The following is a 19,856-nucleotide window of genomic DNA, read 5'->3' as shown; positions in this document are numbered from 1 at the left end:
CTCTCTCTCTCTCTCTCTCTCTCTCTCTCTCTCTCTCTCTCTCTCTCTCTCTCTCTCGCTCTCTTGCCTCCTCCCCTCGCGCGTTTCTCAAATCTCCCCCACAATATTTTCGTAATAAAGTGCCTTATCCTTTTCTTCTGAAACAAAAGTGCTCCCACACCTCCACCCCCATCCCACAGCCCAGCCCAACCCACACCCTAACCCACCTCCACCCCCATCCCACAGCCCAACCCACACCCTAACCCACCTCCACCCCATCCCACAGCCCAACCCACACCCCACCCCACCTCCACCCCCATCCCACAGCCCAACCCACACCCTAACCCACCTCCAAGTCTCTCTCTGAGAATTTCGTGAACCGTCAGATCACAGCAGATAAGAGTGGAGCAGACCGTCTCCTCGGGGAAATGGCTGGAATTTCTTTAGGAATGCAAATAGCTCTCTTGTGAGTGACAGAACAAAATCGTCTGCCATGACTGAATCCTAAGCCTAGCGCTCTCTCTCTCTCTCTCTCTCTCTCTTCCTTCTGCTCCCTTTCTCCCTATCTATTGCTCCCTTTCTCAACCTCTCTCTCTCTCTGCCTGCCTCTTCCTCTGCCTCTTGCACTCTCTCACTCTCTCTGTCTTTCTCTCTCTCTCTCCTTCTGTCTTTCTCTCAGCCTTGTTGAGTTACAAATAAGTACTTACATCCCCTCAGTAATTGCGTATAAATTATTGAGTAATGACTTCCTTTGACAGGTTTATGAAAAGGAGACAAAAAGAAAGAGAGAGAGGGGGGAACGAGAGATCGAGTGAGAGAGCAAAGACGAACAGAGAGAGCAAAAGAGACAGAAAATGAAAGAGGGAGACAAAAACAGGGGATATGGAAGAGATACCTGCGCACTCCCGTTTTATCCTCAGCATCTGACCCTTCCCACAGAATTCATTTAGTTGAATTTAAGAGTGGGATTTAAGATATCTACTCTGGTTTGCTGCCAAATGGCCTTTTGTGTGTAAAGGTCTGATTTGCACATTTATTGTCAGTCTATTCGTTCGGTGCTTTTATAACGAGTGCGCCACTGCTCCAAACCCTGCGTTTCAAAATGTTAACATTGTTTTGGACTGAATGGAGCCACTCCAGTTACTCGCACTCGAATGGCTGCCGAAATGTCCCAGATTTTAGTGCGACGTGCACGAACGGCGCCTTTCGCAGTAGGCACGCTGGCCGCGTTACACGCGAGTCCGACGCGAACGCGACTCCCCAGGCTTGCGCCGCAAGTTAACAGTCCGCGCAGAGCTGCATACGACCCAAAATACGCACACTGCACATAATTTAGAGTTGATTAATTGCCTTTTTTTTTCCACCCTCTAAATTCCCACCGAGCGGACACTTTGACAAACGGCGCGTTTAGCGAAATGGCGAGGTTTCCTCGCGTTTACTGTTAAATATGAAATGATAATCATATCTCAGCCTGGCCGGCGGACGAAACCTGGGCCTCCCTGTTTTCCTAATCCGCTCACTGGGTTAATTACTCGCTGCTAGCGAGTCCTCATCACTCCAGAGCTGAGGCGCCAAAAGCGACTGAGGCAGGAAGGGCTGAGAACGCGGCATTGGCTCGCAACATCTCCCCCCCAGCTCCCAATAGCTTGCAACAAGCTCACAACCCCTAACAGCTCACAACTCGGCTCACAGCAGCTCGCACGCTTAAAGCATCAGCATGTGAACAGGGAGAAGTGTCTGCAGCATGAATGAGGTCACCTCACTCGAGGTTCCTTGACTCGAGGCACCCTGACTCGAGGTCCCCTGTGTGAAGTTTGCCTGTCTCGGATCCCTGTAGGACGCCTGGACCTTTGTATTGCTTGTGCTGTTATTCGCTCAGTCCACATTAAGACGGCGTCAGTTGATACAGATCTGCGGAATAGCTGGAATTCCGGCAAGCCGCGCATTCACAAACCACCAAAAGGACGAAGCAACACAAAGGAATCCTCCAGAGCGTCCCGTGCCGGGGCAAGCTCCCGTCTGTGTGCTTCTTTAACTGCTCGAGCCCAGGAGGCTCTCTTTCTTATCCCCAGCACGCTGGGTCTTTTCCACCAGCATGCGATAGCTCCATCAGGGTCAACGGTGGCCCCTCCAAAAGGAGATCTGCAGATCAGACGTCAGGTCTGCTTCCTCCGCCCTTATCACCACCCTGCTGCAGACGGCCTGACATTTAGGAGTATCCGCCACCTGTCAGCACCCGCAGATAGACGCTGGCCTTTCGGACCAAACCAGAGCCCCGTGCCAGCCTCAAAAAAAACATGACACGCCCAGGTCTGACGGCAGCCGGGGGAAACAGAGACGGGGGCAATTTCTTTAGCCTGTCTGGATGTTCTGATCTAGGTCAAATGCTGGGTCCCTGGGGTGGAGGGGACTGACAATGCAGTCCTGTCTGACAGGAGCTGGGAGGGGCCATGTGGTGAGGAGTTCAGCACGTCCCAGCCAGGCCGAGGCTGAGCTAGGGGGTGGAGGGCGAAAGGCCTAGTTCTAGATGTAGAGTGGTTCTGTGTCCCACTGAACTTTGATGTTTTCACATCAGTAATGGATTTTAAATTCCTATAGGCCTTAATCTCTTTCTTCTTTCTCTGTCTTTTATTCTTCTGTTCCTCTTAGTTTGCTTCTCGGTCGTGTTCCCAGAGCTGGAGGACTCAGTGGGCAGTTACATTTTTGCGTTCACATTTACAGCATTTAGCTGACGCTTTTATCCAAAGCGACTTACAGTTATGACTGAGCACAACTTGAGCAACTGAGGGTTAAGGGCCTTGTTCCTGGTTGTGGCAACATTCTGATTACTAGTCAAGAACTTTAACCACTGAGCTACCACTGCTCCCAGTTCAGCTCTGGAAGGTAAAGGGAGCTTGTGAAGACAGGCGAGGTGTTATGGAGTGCTGTTCCTCTCCAGTCACGTTTCCCTACCTGGGGTTAGCAGTGAACGGAGACAAGTGTAAGAACTGGCAGGCTACAGCAGCTGATGTGTGTCCTGTCACTGTGAATACAGTGGGGAGGAACAGTAATCCTATACGGGGTGCTGTAGGAAGACGTCCCTGGGGATGGAGGTGGTTTTTTGGGGTTTGTTTGTTTCTTTTTTTTACCTCAGGGCCCTAAAATAGCTGTGAGATCTGTGTGAAAGGCAGTGCTGCTATTTCGCTATTTGATTAAATTGCAAATTTTGACATTTTTTTGAACATCAGCTGCCGCATGAAAGGGGTAATGTGCCACAGAACGCAGGACTCTGTGGTGTAATATCTGTTTATGATGAGATTCTGTGCTTTAAATGTAGTTCAAGATACTCTCTGTCTCTGTCTCTGTGTGTGTGTGTGTGTGTGTGTGTGTGTGTGTGTCTTCTATCTCTCTCTCTCTCTCTCTCTCTCTCTCTCTCTCTCTCTCTCTCTCTCTCTCTCTCTCTCTCTCTATCAGCCCAGATGAGTTAGCAATTATCAGAGATGTAGCCGTGCTGTTATTCTGACGAGTGCCCTTGTGCGTTCAGTTTGGATAATAGTCCTGAGAGACACCCACCGAGGTCTCCTTTAGCGCGCACTCTCGGCGCCGCGCACTTGCCTGCCCGCCGCTGCTCGCGCCGTCGCGCGGCCTCGACACGCTGGCACCCCACCTACGTGCCTCGCGCCCCGCTGCAAGACTAAGCGGTCACGCACGTTAGCGCCACGCGCACCCTGCCAGCCCGACCCGGCTGACCTGACCGCTGCAGCGCGCGTTCCGTTGTCATTTGTTCTGATGCGGCTGAATCGTCCCAAGGCTAACGCCGCTGCGACGCTAATTAGCAAGGGCGCTTACGAGTGAAATGTCACCCAAATCAGCCGCCGATTGATCCGCGATGTGAGGTAGAGGCGGCGAACACGTCGCGAAGAGAAGTGTGCTGGCCAATGGTTCATCCGTGGGACGTGGTGGCACGCGGGTGCCTCTCTCCGCTTTTCATCGAAATGCACGCGCGTGCGAGCCAAGGATGCGGGAGTGCAGCCGCTGAATTATTCAGTAGAGGTGTCCGCGCGCTGGCCGAGGGAGCTAGGGGCCTGGCGTGATATAGACGGCCACTGTCAGGATGCAAGCGCGTGAGAGTGTGTGTGTGTTTGCGCATAATTGCGTGTGTGTCCTAAGAATTTATAATTATGTCATTATGCGTCTAAGTTTCTGTGTATAACTGCGTGTCCCTCTCTCTCTCTGTCTCTGTCTCTCTCTCTCTCTCTCTCTCTCTCTCTCTCTCTCTCTCTCTCTCTCTCTCTCTCTGTCTATATATATTTAACGTGTGTCTGAATCTAGCTGCCTGTCCAACTGTGTTTATTGCATGTAGTGTGTGTGTGCGTGACTGTGAGAATGACTCACTGTGGACAGCAGCTCTTCTGACGTTTGCTACTCAACCCCACTCCCACTAATGAAATGTCTGACATAGGGCAGATGGAGGGGGAGAGAGAGAGGTAATAAGTCTGATCAGATAGTAGAGTAGTTTTCTAGACCACTGTTTAAAGCTCAGCCTTCTGTGTCAATAGCTCTGTAAAACTATAATTCCCAATTAAGAACAGCCTGAAAACCTTTCACAAAACCTAGAAGAAACCTGTTCCATCAATCATGTCTTGTCGGTCAGTACCGTGTGTAATCTTGCAAAGCAGTGACATGCAAGAAAACATGTCAGCAATGATAAATATTCTGTCAAAGGGAGCTCACCTATCATGTGGCTAAAATCATACTTAACCTTCAGCAGGCGGAATTTGTTAAGACTAATATCTTATTGACAGCTTTGCTAATTTTTTTTGTCGTGCAGAGGTGCCCTCCTCACAGTGGGGAAGTTGGTACAGCCCTTCATCCACTAGTCACAGAGCAGAACCAGTTTGGGAGGTAACGTAAATAAGGCAGAGGGTGTCAGGTGGTGGCGGTGGGGGTTGTATTGGCATTCTGAGTGTTCTTTCCTATTTTCTCCTTGACTGCCATCCATGGGATGAGTGGTGTGTTGGAGGATGCGAGAGAAATATCTCCAGGTATTAAAAGTGACAGATTTGGCGTGTGGGTGTGTGACCTCAGCAGCCTGTACCCCCCCCCACACACACACACACACTCACACACACTCGCACACTCGGACTGTGGTTCCCAGATCCCAGCAGCCAGCTCCCTGTGATCCTGCGTCTCCTCTCAGGGCTCTCTCCGACGTCAGCCGCCACTTTGACTCGAGCTGGAGGCAGGATCTCTGTCTGTTGCCCTGGCAACATGCGCCTGGATGGTTTGCCTGTTTGTGAGTGAGTCCCCCTCTATGCCCCAGCAGGTGGGGCTGACTGGGAGCGGGCAGCTCCACGAGAAGCGTAATAGAGTATGTAACGCCACACCACTCTCATTCCTTCTCATGTTCTCCCTCCCTCCCTCTCTCCATCTCAACCCTCTTTCTCGTTCTCCCTCCCACTCTCCATGTCTCCCGTTCCTCCTCGTCCTCTCACATGCACTCCCACTTTCTGCCCTTCCCCATCTCTTTTTCTCCTCTCCCTCCATCGCTCTCTCTCTTTCTCTCTCTCTCTCTCTCTCTCTCTCCCTCTCTCTCTCCCTCTCTCTCTCTCTCTCCCTCTCTCTCTCTCTCTCTCTCTCTCTCCTCTCTCTCTCTCTCTCTCTCTCTCTCTCTCTCTCTCTCTCTCTCTCTCTCTGTGCTGCGGTATCTCCCTCTGGTTTTCAGCTCCTTTTGCGTGTCAGTTTCCTAGTTTCCTGCATACGGATCATTCTAGATTAACCCTGCCACTCCAGGACTGTCAACAAATCCACCGACTGAAAAATGCTGACCTCTCTGGATTAAGGCTTGATGTCGCCTTCCATTGTGACAGATTCACTGTTAATACTTGTGCTCTGTTTCAGAAGAGCAGTCCTACATTTCCAGAATAGTGGCTCTGTACTCTATCATCATATCATCGCACTGCACTGTGATTTAAACAATTTGTGTAGGAATTGTATCCTCCTGCTGGTGCTAAATAATTTAATTCGAACAGTATAATCCCTGCATAGAAATGACTCTCTTAACAGTGATACGGCCTTTTAATGTTGCCGCTCCACGATGGATGAGTGGCGGTACTGAGTATTTCAGTACCCCGGCGTTTCCCTGCCTTTTCCAGCAGATGGTCTACTTCAGCGGTTCAGAAGTTGCAGCTCTCAAATGTCAGCCACGTGCAGTCTGCTCACGACCTCATCAAGCTCGCGCACACGTTCGCGACTGCATTTACACTACTAAGCAAAGATGTGGCGTATGTTGTCTTCCAATGCAGCACGAGGCGCGTGCCTGCTGGAAGATCTGTTTAAGCTGACTGTCCTTGCCGTCATATTTAGCGTGGGTTTGATCATATGTCATTTAGCCTAGCAGCGATTCTCTCCTATCAAAGGCTCCTGGTGTATGTTATTCCTACTCGTATAAGTTCTATTGGTCTAAATACCTGTTGAAATATATTATTTACAGTCCATGCCCAGTTTAGTACTGAATAGTGCATGCATATATATATATATATATATATATATATATATATATATATATATATATATATATATATATATATATATATATATATATATATATATATATATATATATATATATATATTACTACTTGTAAATCTTTTGGGGGAATCATTAGCCTACCTGCAGTACGCCCACAGCCCACTAGTGGCCTCACTTTACAGTTTTTGAAATGCCTCGTGCCATAAATGGAATGCTATCCCCACAAAGCCCACTTTATCTCCCATATGCAGGTCACTGCACTGACCCTCTGTATGGAATGGCAGGATAAAGGCTGGCTTCCCTTGCTCTGTCCTGAGATAGCAGTCATAAAGGGACGCTCAGCACTGACATGCCTCACTAAAGCTTTCAATCACTCCACCCAACGTTCTGCACCTAGACGCCATCTCGGCAAGGCTCATCGGATTACCGTCACGCTTCGTCTGGCAAATGATTGTTATTGTGTAAATTAGAAAAGATCTCCCCGCGCACTTCCTCTCCTGCCCGCCAGCAGATGAACTCCAGGTGACGTGATACCGGAGGGAGGGCGGAGGAAAGGTGGGGAGGATGACGGACAGCGAGGGCTAGCAGTCCGGAAAACGCAGGGCCATAAGGGAATTAGATCTGGAGCAGAGGAGGAGGGATGTCCCCTGTTCTCCCTCGCCGAGCCTGAGTGAATGTCTCATTTCGGAGATGGTGTGATAAACCAGGGGGAGTACATTAATACAGCACAGCACCCTTTTACACTCTGATGGTGCTGTCTGTATTGCTGACTGGCAATGAAGAATTTCCATTAGGAATGACTTGGGTACTGATCATAGTAATCATCTATGCTCACATCATTGGGAGCTCCCTCGTTCACGCTCTGTTTTAAGTGCACCCGTAACTATCAGAAAAAAAAAAAAAACTCTTTGAGTCTGAGACTGTCTATTCCAATCCATGTCTCCTAGGCAGCACACAGTCCCATCCCTCCAGCACAGCCCCATCCCTCCAGCACAGCCCCATCCCTCCAGCACACAGCCCCATCCCTCCAGCACAGCCCCATCCCTCCATCACACAGCCCCATCCCTCCAGCACAGCCCCATCCCTCCATCACACAGTCCCATCCCTCCAGCACACAGCCCCATCCCTCCAGCACACAGCCCCATCCCTCCAGCACAGCCCCATCCCTCCAGCACACAGCCCCATCCCTCCAGCACACAGCCCCATCCCTCCAGCACAGCCCCATCCCTCCATCACACAGTCCCATCCCTCCAGCACAGCCCCATCCCTCCATCACACAGCCCCATCCCTCCAGCACAGCCCCATCCCTCCAGCACAGCCCCATCCCTCCATCACACAGCCCAATCCCTCTAGCACAGCCCCATCCCTCCAGCACACAGCCCAATCCCTCCAGCACAGCCCCATCCCTCCATCACACAGCCCAATCCCTCCAGCACAGCCCCATCCCTCCATCACACAGCCCAATCCCTCCAGCACAGTCCCATCCCTCCATCACACAGCCCCATCCCTCCAGCACAGCCCCATCCCTCCAGCACAGCCCCATCCCTCCAGCACACAGCCCAATCCCTCCAGCACAGCCCCATCCCTCCATCACACAGCCCAATCCCTCCAGCACAGTCCCATCCCTCCATCACACAGCCCCATCCCTCCAGCACAGCCCCATCCCTCCAGCACACAGCCCAATCCCTCCAGCACAGCCCCATCCCTCCATCACACAGCCCAATCCCTCTAGCACAGCCCCATCCCTCCAGCACACAGCCCAATCCCTCCAGCACACAGCCCCATCCCTCCAGCACAGCCCCATCCCTCCATCACACAGCCCCATCCCTCCAGCACAGTCCCATCCCTCCATCACACAGCCCAATCCCTCCAGCACAGCCCCATCCCACCAGTACAGTCCCATCCTACCAGCACACAGTCCCATCCCGCCAGCTCTCACATCACAGACAAACTGCAGATAAAGACACTCCTATGATGGAAGGGAGAGAAAAATGAGCAAGAAAACATAAATGTTGGTCTGATGTGCAGAAGAAGAGAACAAAAAGATGGACAAAAGCCCTGTGACCTCCCAGCATCTCTCACTCTCTCTCTGTCTCTCTCTCTCATGTGCTGTCACCGTGTGAATCACCGGCCTCTTATAACGCTCCCCGAGGCCTGCATCCTTCTTTCTGATGGTATTCTGTTATCTGGGGGCGGGGGCGACCACGATGCCATCCACAACAGCGCGCCAATAGACTCCATTCCAGGGAGGTGTCCTCCTAGATGGATCTGCTGCCGCTATAATGACCTCCCCCAACCTCACTCGCCTCCTGTCCCTGCCTTGCCCTCCCGTTAAAAATCATTTGTGTGGGGACGACGAATGGATGGACATGATCAAGTTCGCCCACGTGAGCCCACGCCCCCCTACAATGCCACGTGATAACGCCATTAGAAGGGAAACGTTTGCCTGTAGATGTCTGTTTTGCCTGCCTCGCCCTCACGGGGTGCTCACGTATCTATCACGGGGGCCACGCAGCCATTCCCAATGCGTTTTGGCAGGGATGTTCCAGAAATCGATCCACTCCGTGATAGAACGCCAACGCCCGTTTTCTTTTTTGTCATCTGCCAAGCCTGAAGACTAATGTCATGTGGTGGGAGGAGAGAAAATTAGAAAAGGAACAGAGTGGGAAAAATGGGCCAGGGAAGCTATTTCCTCAGGAGGCTTGGACAGGAGTTGCAGGTAGAATAATCTGACGGACTTTGCCAAGCTTTTGGTCTATTGTTAGCTGCACTACAGTAGTTTTGTTTTTTTGTTTTTTTATCTTGCATCAGAGAACAAATGCTTGTGTCTAAAAATACACCCATGGAAAATGTCTCTGACTCTGCAGAGGCAGATAACAGGGGGGCAGTTAACAGTGCAGTGAGTGGTTGATCAGTGGTTGATCAGTGGTTGATCAGTGTTTGATCAGTGGTTGATCAGTGGTTGATCAGTGGTTGATCAGTGGTTGATCAGTGTTTGATCAGTGGTTGATCAATGGTTGATCAGTGGTTGATCAGTGTTTGATCAGTGGTTGATCAGTGGTTGATATGGGGTTGATCAGTGGTTGATCAATGGTTGATCAGTGTTTGATCACTGGTTGAGCAATGGTTGATCAGTGGTTGATCAGTGTTTGATCAGTGGTTGATCAGTGGTTGATCAGTGGTTGATCAATGGTTGATCAGTGGTTGATCAGTGGTTGATTAATTGTTTGATCAGTGGTTGATCAGTGGTTGATCAGTGGTTGATCAGTGGTTGATCAGTGGTTGATCAGTGGTTGATCAGTGGTTGATCAGGGGTTGATCAGTGGTTGATCAGGGGTTGATCAGTGGTTGATCAATGGTTGATCAGTGGTTGATCAGTGGTTGATCAGTGGTTGATCAATGGTTGATCAGTGGTTGATCAATGGTTGATCAGTGGTTGATCAGTGGTTGATCAATGGTTGATCAGTGGTTGATCAGTGGTTGATCAGGGGTTGATCAGTGGTTGATCAATGGTTGATCAGTGGTTGATCAGTGGTTGATCAGTGGTTGATCAGGGGTTGATCAGTGGTTGATCAATGGTTGATCAGTGGTTGATCAGTGGTTGATCAGTGGTTGATCAATGGTTGATCAGTGGTTGATCAGTGGTTGATCAGTGGTTGATCAGTGGTTGATCAATGGTTGATCAGTGGTTGATCAGTGGTTGATCAGTGGTTGATCAATGGTTGATCAGTGGTTGATCAGTGGTTGATCAGTGGTTGATCAATGGTTGATCAGTGGTTGATCAATGGTTGATCAGTGGTTGATCAGTGGTTGATCAGTGGTTGATCAGTGGTTGATCAATGGTTGATCAGTGGTTGATCAATGGTTGATCAGTGGTTGATCAGTGGTTGATCAATGGTTGATCAGTGGTTGATCAGTGGTTGATCAGTGGTAACAGGTTGCTGCCACTGTAGCTGCCAGTGTTTTCAGCTGCATCTGTGCACATGCTCATCTTTAAGACTGTGCTTCAGATCTGTGTGGATACGCAGTGGCTTCTGATTCAGCGGCGTGATGATCTGCGATTATGAAAACCGTTTCCAGCCTATTTATAAATAAACAAAAAAGGCACTTACATCCCTCATTATAGACAACCCATAATTTTTTTCAGAAGCATGGCGAGAAATTCTGCCCTGTGTTCCAGGCAAAGGTAGCGGGTGGCAGACGGTACCTCAGAACCTGAGCAGCCACCAGATTCATTTGTTCTGGAGTCATTCCAGCTGTGCGATCTGAGCCAACGCCGCTGCGCTGATCTCAACAAGAACAATACTAAAAAGGGCACGTTAAAGCACAGCGGGTTTTCTCCTGGAATTAAAGCAACATGCAAAGTGAACAGATGTATGCCACGGTTGCTAGGATGCTGCATTCCTGTCATCCGGCACTGCGGCAACGCTGCTCTGGCCAGCTGCGTTCTGGAACAGTACAGGGAGGAGAGGCATGGATCTAAAATCGAGAGCCAGGCCATGGGTCACCGCGGAGCTATCACGCAGGGGGGTGGTTACTGGGGTATTTGCTTACCCCTGCTCTGCTTTCCACCAAGCAACCAATGAAGTAGGTACAGGCAAAGATTTAAAGCTTGTAAACCTTTAATCAATTTATCCAAATCATCATTGCCATAGGTGTTAAAAAGGAAAAATTAAAAGGGCAAAATTCATATGAATCCAAGGTAACACAAGTTTTATTAGCATGTTACAAGCCAACTGGTTATGTTACAATAGGTTAGATATTGTAATGTGGTAATACACATTATACTGTAAATAATAGAAATGTAGCATAGTAAATACTAACTAAATGTTACCTGTAGATGGATAGAGAGAGAGAGAGAGAGAGAGACAGAGAGAGAGAGAGAGAGAGAGAGACAGAGAGAGAGAGAGAGAGAGAGACAGAGAGAGAGAGAGAGCACATTTCTTAAAGTCAGCATCTCTTTTTTTGCTAATGTTAACTGCTCCACTAAGCTGGTCTGAGACTGGAGCGCTTGAATCATCTGTTCGGCTGTCTGTGTTTTGAGGATGTAAGCGTTGTTAATAAGTAGGCATGGGAAATCTGACATTATTACAGCATTCCTCTAAAGCTGAAGTGTTGCTCTTACTATGTAGTCTGGCTATCTCAGTGAATGGCTCACACTGCCCTGCCCAGGTTTGTCTTTCAAATGCAAATTGGGCTGTTTGCAGATGCATTCTGCTTCCTCAGAGCGGATGCTCTCTGGTTTGCTCATATTCACCAGTTACGCTTCATGGCCCTCTTGGGTTTTTAAACTTACAGTGCAGTAAGTAGCCAGTAGCCAATAAAAGTTTATGAAACTCAAGCCTATTCGTGAGAAGGTGCTGAAGTTTAGTCCCACTGTTAAGTCGACACCCCTCTGAAAGGAACCAATTTAAGATGAATTCATTGCTAACTTCTAGGTCTAATCCCTCGGGATGCATTCAGCTCAGGGCTTTTATCACACTGGTTACCCAGGCCTCCTTGAAGACCTCTTCTCCTACACTAGGATGTCCATGACGCATTGTGGGTACAAGCTGATATTCTTTCTTAGCTTTATGAATGTCGGCATTCCTGCTACTCTCTGGGTATTGGTCTTAGACAGATGACGTCAACCTCACGAAAAACTAAATGCATTTCTGGATTAATAATTTAGGAAATAATCCGTGGTTAAAGATGTCTGACGTGTAGTCAATTCTCTGTGTTTTCTCTGTGGTCACTTCCTTAAATTCCTGAAATGGAATGCTCGTGTTGTGTGAAAAGCTGCAAAAATAAGCCCCACGATGGAAAAGGCAAAAACATTAACCACGGGACAAGGTTTTCTTAGATTTCCAACCTGAAGAGAAAGGTTATGGAGAACAGGTAGAGGAGACAGCTGATGAGGCTCGACTGGCCTGATTTCCAGCAGAGAGACACAAGAACATCACTTCTGTTCGTGTTTGTTAGCTCTCGGCATTTTCATAATGACTTCATCAATTTTCATAAAGAGTTCAAGTTTTTGTTGTTTAAGTAATAGGGCTATTACTAAAAGTTCTGTTTTTCTGTCTGTTAAAGTAGTTTGCGTTAACGTTATATCCATGTGCTGCTGGTTTTGAATAATGTTAGCCACACTAGTACAAAAAGTCACCCAAGGATAAAAATGAATGAATCTGGTCCTGAATTAAACTCACTCTGATTGGCCACAATCCCTAACACAACCATATCTGAGTGTAGTTTGTACAGTTACATGAAGCGCTTTACCTTGCTTGCCATTTCTCCTTCTGTAATAAAGTACAATGTACAATGACATTTTCATAAATGTTATTCTATCCTTATCATCATAACACTTTGATATGAAGTAAGTTAGCTTAGGAAAATCAAAGGCCATGCACACAGGTAAGGTTTAGTTTTTATTTTTACAGTGTTGACAGCTACTTACCAAGTTTGTCTCTGAATGGTATTATCTGTTTGCTTCTGTCATGATTTAATGGGTTCCTTGAAAACTCGTGTTGCATTTATTGTCCCACTCATTGTAGGCATACCTCCAAAATGGCGAATCTATAATGTCACAGATGTCACACACATGTGACTGACAAATCCAGATTCTGGCTCAGGCTACAAATGTGTCAGATTGCCAACAGACACCAAAAACCGTTGGCTGAATAGGTCCCCAATTCCTAAAGACTGAAAAGTCTACATTAAACTGGTGTTTAATCACATCGCAAAGGGTCCACAGTTTCTGTAGACTGAAAAAGTCTCCATTAAACTGATGTTTAAACTGACTATATTCAACAGTCTGAAAATCCTGCATTAAACTGGTCTAAAATCATGTAAATTTGACTTCCCCCCCTCCACCCACTTCACCTACAACCAACCACAGAAACAAGTGCAGGGGAATGTGGCAATAGAAACCATCCAAACATACTGTAAATAACAAATGCAGCATAGAACACACTACCTGAATGTTACCTGTCGATGGATGCAGACAGAGAGAGAGAGAGAGAGAGAGAGAGAGAGAGACAGACAGGCAGACAGACAGACAGACAGACAGAGGGAGGGAAGCCCCAGTTAGAGATTTCTCCAAATCTAACCTAACTTCTCAGTCCACCAGCTCTGCCCCAAACTTTAATAAAGTTCACTCTCAGCTCCAATCCAGCTCTCCTCCAGAAACCCTCTCCCTCCCCCCAGGTCAGTCTTACTGTATCTTGATGAATAACAGGGTTTGCCACCACTAACCAATCAAAACTAACCATACTGGTATCACCCCACTGTAGGACAACAGCCACAGGAACTCACACCTGATACAGCATTGATTTACAGTTCTGAATAACAACCATTTGTGCTGGGGTGTGAGACCTGTGAGACCACAGATCATCACAGCAGGGGGGTAGATGAGAACAAGACTGTATAGACCAGAGTTTGGCCTACAGTGCTGTTGGGCTTTGCATTCCCCCTCCGCAGCGTTCCCGCTGGAGAGCAGAGCTGAGCCTCAGAAGGCTTGCAAGTCTCCAGAAGGCTCCAGACACCGGGATCTGACTTCAGACCCAGACTTATGTCTGAAACTCGGCAGAGCACCCGGTCAGAGCTCTGTCTGTGTAGTCGAGTCTGTTACTGAGACAGGGTGAATGTATCCAGGGTCATAGTTGCATTTCACAGAGATGAACTGTAAGTGTCTTAGTTAATGTGATTTAAGTCAATGATGAGATAAACAAGAAAAATGATGCATTTTGCAAGCAATTTTACAGGAGTAAACTTCAGAACATCAGTGCTTTAAAAAAAAGTGCTCAAACACATGGCTGCTCTTAGATTATGTAAGCAATTTTGTCTCTCATTTTCAGCCCCGCCCCCACTGATGAACTGTAATGAAGCTATTACAGCAAGTCTGGTCTCTCTGATTTTCTGATCAGCTGCGTTTAGAGCTTGCTGGCAGTAACAGAAACTTTCTCTCCCTTCAGAACAGAAAACAAGTACCAGAAAAGTTTTTTGTTTTTTGTTTTTTTGGCTTACTCCCATTTGCTCCAGATGTGGTTATTTGGGACATGTGTGCCTGTTTATATGTGCTTGTGTGCATGTGTGAGTGTGCGCTCACGGCAGAGAAACAGCCGTGATATCCGTGATCTTGCAGAGAGACAGACAGACAGCCATGATTCGGCGTAGAGGCGGGTGGAGACATGTACCTTCCAGAGGAGCACCAAAGACACACTTCAGTATCAGCAAAGAGAGAGAGGGAGTGAGAGAAAGAGAAAGCATAACTATGGGAATGATAGAGGCAGAACAAGAGAGAAAATAAGGGGTGATGGGCGCCCGGACATAATGTGTGTCTAATGGCCTCTATAACCCGACTTCTCAATTGGTTCTGCAGAACTTGAAAGTGCCTGAAGCATACACCAGTGGCTGATAAGAGCCTTATTTCATACACCAGTGGCTGATAAGAGCCTCATTTCAACCTATGAGTGTTTTTGTTTTTGTTTTTCTTTTTTTAGCCCACTGAAGGATCATCCTTTTGTGATCATCCTATTGTGTTTTATTTTCTCCTGTACTGTTTAACTGTTGGCAGTGGTCTAGGTCCACTGCATATGATTCCATAGTTACAAGCCTGAACAGTAGGGCTGTCCTGGAACAGACATTCCTGTGAGGTTAAGACTGTCCAGGAACAGACGTTCCCGTGAGGTCAGGACTGTCCTGGACTAGTTGTTCCTGTGAGATTTATGGGTTGATGTAAAAAAAATAATAATTTTCTTCTCAGATCTAAGTAATGTCACAGAGGCCTTTCAGTTTGCCCGCTTTGGAACAGCAGCAGTCGGCTGTCAGCACTGAGCTTTGTGCCTGAGCCAGTGCTTCTCCATCTCTCCCGTGACCCAGCTGGGGACGGCTCTCTCTTCGTCTCCGGGTAGCAGGTGGCGGCAACGCACAGCCTGATTAGCGTCCTCGTGTGCCCTTCATGCTGTACTGTAATTTGGGCTCCATTTAGGGTTTTGGCTGCGTGAGTGTGTGAAGGGGGCCGAGCGTGGGCTCTGTGTGTGTGTGTGTGTGTGTGTGTGTGTGTGTGTGTGTGTGTGTGTGTGTGTGTGTGTGTGTGAGTGTGTGAAGGGGGCCGAGCGTGGGCTCTGTGTGTGTGTGTGTGTGTGTGTGTGTGTGTGTGTGGTGTGTGTGTGTGTGTGTGGTGTGAAGGGGGCCGAGCGTGGGCTCTGTGTGTGTGAGCTTCTGGGTCCTTTCAGCACGGTGCTGAGGAGCCTGTGCAGACAGAGGCAGGTGCCTGGAAAACAGCACAAAAGGGCCTTATCATGAGCTCTTGAAGTCAGGCAAGTCTGTGTGTGTGTGTGTGTGTGTGTGTGTGTGGGTGTGGGTGTCTGTGTGTGTGTCTGTGTGTGTGTGTGGGTGTCTGTGTGTGTGTCTGTGTGTGTGTCTGTGTGTGCTGTGTGTGTGTGTGTCTGTGTGTGTGTGTGTGTGTGTGTGTGTGTGTCTGTGTGTGTGTGTGTGTGTGTGTGTGTGTGTGTGTGTCTGTGTATGTGAGTGAGAGTGTGTGTGTGTGTGTGCGTGTGCGTGTGTATGTGAGTGAGAGTGTGTGTGTGAGAGAGAGAGTGTGTGTGTGTGTGAGAGTGTGTGTGTGAGTGTGTGTGTGTGTGTGTGTGTGTGTGTGTGTGTGTGTGTGTGTGTGTGTGTCTGTGTGTGTGTGTGTGTGTGTCTGTGTCTGTGTGTGTGTGCGTGTGTGTGTGTTACATTCTATGCTCTGACTGCTGGAAAGCAGAAGGCAGCTCTGTAAATGACAGGTCTGACGAATTGCCCTTTCACGCTGCTCTTCACAATGTAAAAGTCACTTTTGGTGCCATTGCCGTGTGTGTGGGTCTGTGTGTGTGTGTGTGTGTGTGTGTGTGTGTGTGTGTGTGTGTGTGTGTGTGTGTGTGTGTGTGTGTGTGTGCGCGTGCATGTGTGTGTGGGTGTGTGTATTTGTATCTTATGTTCACCTTGATTTTTTTATAGGCCTTCACTCAGTATGAATACACACACATGTATGCACACACACACCTTTAGTCACACAAACAGAATAAATGATACCTCACTTTGCACACTTTTCTCCCTAATAGACTTTAGTCTGCAATGCGGTGACTCAAGTCACTGTGATGGGTGTCTACGTTCACAGCAAACAAAATGTTTTACAGCACCTTGTGCCCTCACAATAACCACGCATCCCCAGACCCAGGGGCCCATTTTTCCACAGGTGCATTATTTGGTGCAGCTGCTCACACTTCCCCTCTCCTCCGCACAGTTTTACCAGGCAGGGGGCGTTGTGGCCCAGGCCCCGCGTGTCCCTTTGACTGCTTCTTTAGCTCTGCCAGACTGGACCTTGTTTCGGGAGGGCTTTTTTCACTGTGACAGGCGTCTGGAGAGGCGCATGTGTTCGCTGGGTTGTAACACTCATTCCCTGAGCGAGGGGGTGTGTGCTGGTGTGTGAAGGTAGTGTCTGACATGGAAGTATCTGCCTGAGCGATCAACATTGGAGGTGTGAAAAAAGTGGGTGTGGGGGGGGTCTAGAAAGGACACGCACACACGCACAAACACACACACACACACACACACACACACGCACAAATTACCTTTCTGTGCAGTACTGTACTATTTGAAGGCTAGCGTTTACTTACAAAACCATAAACTATATGACCACATGAAAACCACATGAATTTCTTCATGTCAGTAATTATATTTAGTCATATTGTTAGTTATACTTAGTCATATAGTTAGATATATTTGGTTATATATCTTAGTCATATGTCAGCCACTCAGGGCTCCATTCTGATTTTCTAATATCTGCACATAATCCTGTATACAAAGTCCTGATTTATGTTTTTATTTTTGCTTGGTCACAGAAGAGCAGGTTTCTGTGCCACTGAGCATTCATCATACTTAGGAGGCTTCCTTCTCTAGACCACAGCTCTAGACTCCATGTAGAAAGCCACAGGCCTTTTCTAGAGCAAAGTGCTAGAGTTTGGTTTAAAAAAAAACACAAACCTTTTCTACACAATTCTCGGGTCTGTCAACAAAGCCAGATGAACTTTCTAGAGCACACAGCTAGAGGTCCAGATGTCTTTTCTAGAGCACACAGCTAGAGGTCCAGATGTCTTTTCTAGAGCACACAGCTAGAGGTCCAGATGTCTTTTCTAGAGCACACAGCTAGAGGTCCAGATGTTTTTTCTAGAGCACACAGCTAGAGGTCCAGATGTCTTTTCTAGAGCACACAGTTAGAGGTCCAGATGTCTTTTCTAGAGCCGAGCATTAGTGGTGAATACGAGTGGCTCCTCTTTCCTCCAAGCTCACAAGCTTCTCATCCCATTCCATCCCCACACACTCACACACACACACACACACACACACACACACACACACACACACACACACACACACACACACACACACACACACACAGCACGCCAAGCATCTCTCCTGCTAATGACGGCATGCTTGTTGGTGGCACTGGTTCACATCATTGCTCCACACCTGATTTCACCTCCATTTCCGTCCCAGCATCCTCTGCGCTTCCTCCGTGATGTTGCCTACCAGTCTGATCTATGATGAGCGAAGCCTTTCTAGTCGGTGATCTTCCTTATCGCTCTTCTTTCTTTTCTTCCTGGTCTGCTCTCTCTCTCTCTTTTTTCCTCTTATGTTTTCATTCCATCGGTCATGCTCCTGTTTTCTTTCAACCCCTCCCCCACGTTTTTCCCTTTCCCCTACCTCCTTCCCTCCACTTCGCTGCTTTCCTCCTCTCCTCTCTCCTCTCCTCTCCTCTCCTCCCCTCTCCTCTCCTCTCCTCTCCTCCCCTCTCCTCTCTTCTTCTCCTCTCCTCTCTCCTCTCTCCTCTCCTCTCTCCTCTCTCCTCTCCTCTCCTCTCCTCTCCTCTCTCCTCTCTCCTCTCCTCTCCTCTCCTCTCCTCTCTCCTCTCCTCTCCTCTCCTCTCTCCCCTCCTCCCCTCTCCTCTCTTCTCCTCTCCTCTCCTCTCTCCTCTCCTCTCTCCTCTCTGCTCTCCTCTCCTCTCTCCTCTCTCCTCTCCTCTCCTCTCCTCTCTCCTCTCCTCTCCTCTCCTCTCTCCCCTCCTCCCCTCTCCTCTCTTCTCCTCTCCTCTCCTCTCTCCTCTCCTCTCTCCTCTCTCCTCTCCTCTCCTCTCTTCTCCTCTCCTCTCCTCTCTCCTCTCTCCTCTCTCCTCTCTCCTCTCCTCTCCTCTCCTCTCCTCTCCTCTCTCCTCTCCTCTCCTCTCCTCTCTCCTCTCTCCTCTCTCCTCTCCTCTCCTCTCCTCTCTCCTCTCCTCTCCTCTCCTCTCCTCTCCTCTCCTCTCTCCTCTCTCCTCTCCTCTCCTCTCTCCTCTCTCCTCTCCTCTCCTCTCCTCTCCTCTCTCCTCTCTCCTCTCCTCTCCTCTCCTCTCCTCTCCTCTCCTCTCCTCTCCTCTCCTCTCTCCCCCCTCCCTTCCCTCCCCCATATGACTAACCTTGCAGAGGGTTCCTCAGCTCTAACCCCCCAGCCCTCCAAACCCCCTGAACCCCCCAAACCCCCCGAACCCCCTGAACCCCGCACCTCTTCTTTGACTTACTCCTCTCCTCCCCCACCAGTTCTTCCGAGCTCAGGCGTCCTCCCTTCCACCCCCCGCGACGTGGCCCCTGTCCTAGTGTCCAGCCGTTTTGTGCGCCTCGGATGGCGCCCCCCGGCGGAGACGCGTGGGACCATCCTCACCTACGGGGTCTTCTACTCTCAGGAAGGAATTAACAGGTATGGGGGACGTTCCAAGAGGCCACGGGAGCAATGTCTCTCCCAGAGCCGGCTGGCCGGGTGGAGGGGGGGGGGGGGTACCTTCCAAAATAAAAAAACAAACAAACAAACAAACAAAACAACAAAAAAACACCCCAGCAGATGCTGCAAAGCAGAAGCGCAATTAAAGGGAAAATGGCTGCCCTCAGGCGAGTATTAACAACAAGCCCCCACCCCCCGGCACTCTTTAACGCCCTCAGCAGTGCAGAAAGGGAGGAACAGAGTGGCCCTGCTCTCCCCGGTTGTAAAAATAAACGAGGGTGAAGCAGGAGGCTCGTAATTAGCAGAACGCAGCCGCCACATATAACATTCCTCCCTCGCGGGGGGACGAGGAGGGCCGTGAGTCGGCCGTGCTGCACACGTGCGAGGCGCGACCCCCCGCCAGGTCCGGCCGCGCAGAGTTACAGCCACTCAGGAGGGATCGGCTGCTCGGTTTCACAGGATGAATATAATACGCAGAGGCACGTTCAATACAAAAATAAATAAATGACCGAATGAATAAAGAAATGCCTCTGAAAAAAAGAACAAAATTAAACAGGTTGGGCTGCTTTGTTTCACTGCACACTTTCATTAAAAATATC

The 19,856-nt window shown here is 48.9% G+C and overlaps 1 protein-coding gene across 4 annotated transcripts in view; it reads left to right on the top strand.

Moving 5' to 3' along the window:
- Positions 1-19,856, top strand: part of dcc (DCC netrin 1 receptor) — a 212,217-nt gene that overhangs the window by 128,710 nt on the left and 63,651 nt on the right. For all 4 annotated transcript variants that reach the window (XM_035526724.2, XM_035526723.2, XM_081719916.1 and 1 more), the window contains exon 8: positions 19,080-19,236. In XM_035526724.2, the coding sequence (XP_035382617.1) occupies positions 19,080-19,236 (157 nt within the window). The remainder of the gene's footprint in view (positions 1-19,079; positions 19,237-19,856) is intronic.

Source organism: Electrophorus electricus, chromosome 8, assembly GCF_041902795.1.
Source record: "Electrophorus electricus isolate QZ-2024a chromosome 8, ASM4190279v1, whole genome shotgun sequence".
In the NCBI taxonomy this organism is placed as follows: domain Eukaryota; kingdom Metazoa; phylum Chordata; class Actinopteri; order Gymnotiformes; family Gymnotidae; genus Electrophorus; species Electrophorus electricus.
Note: the sequence above shows the minus strand (reverse complement) of the source record. Positions and strands in the feature narration are given on the sequence as shown.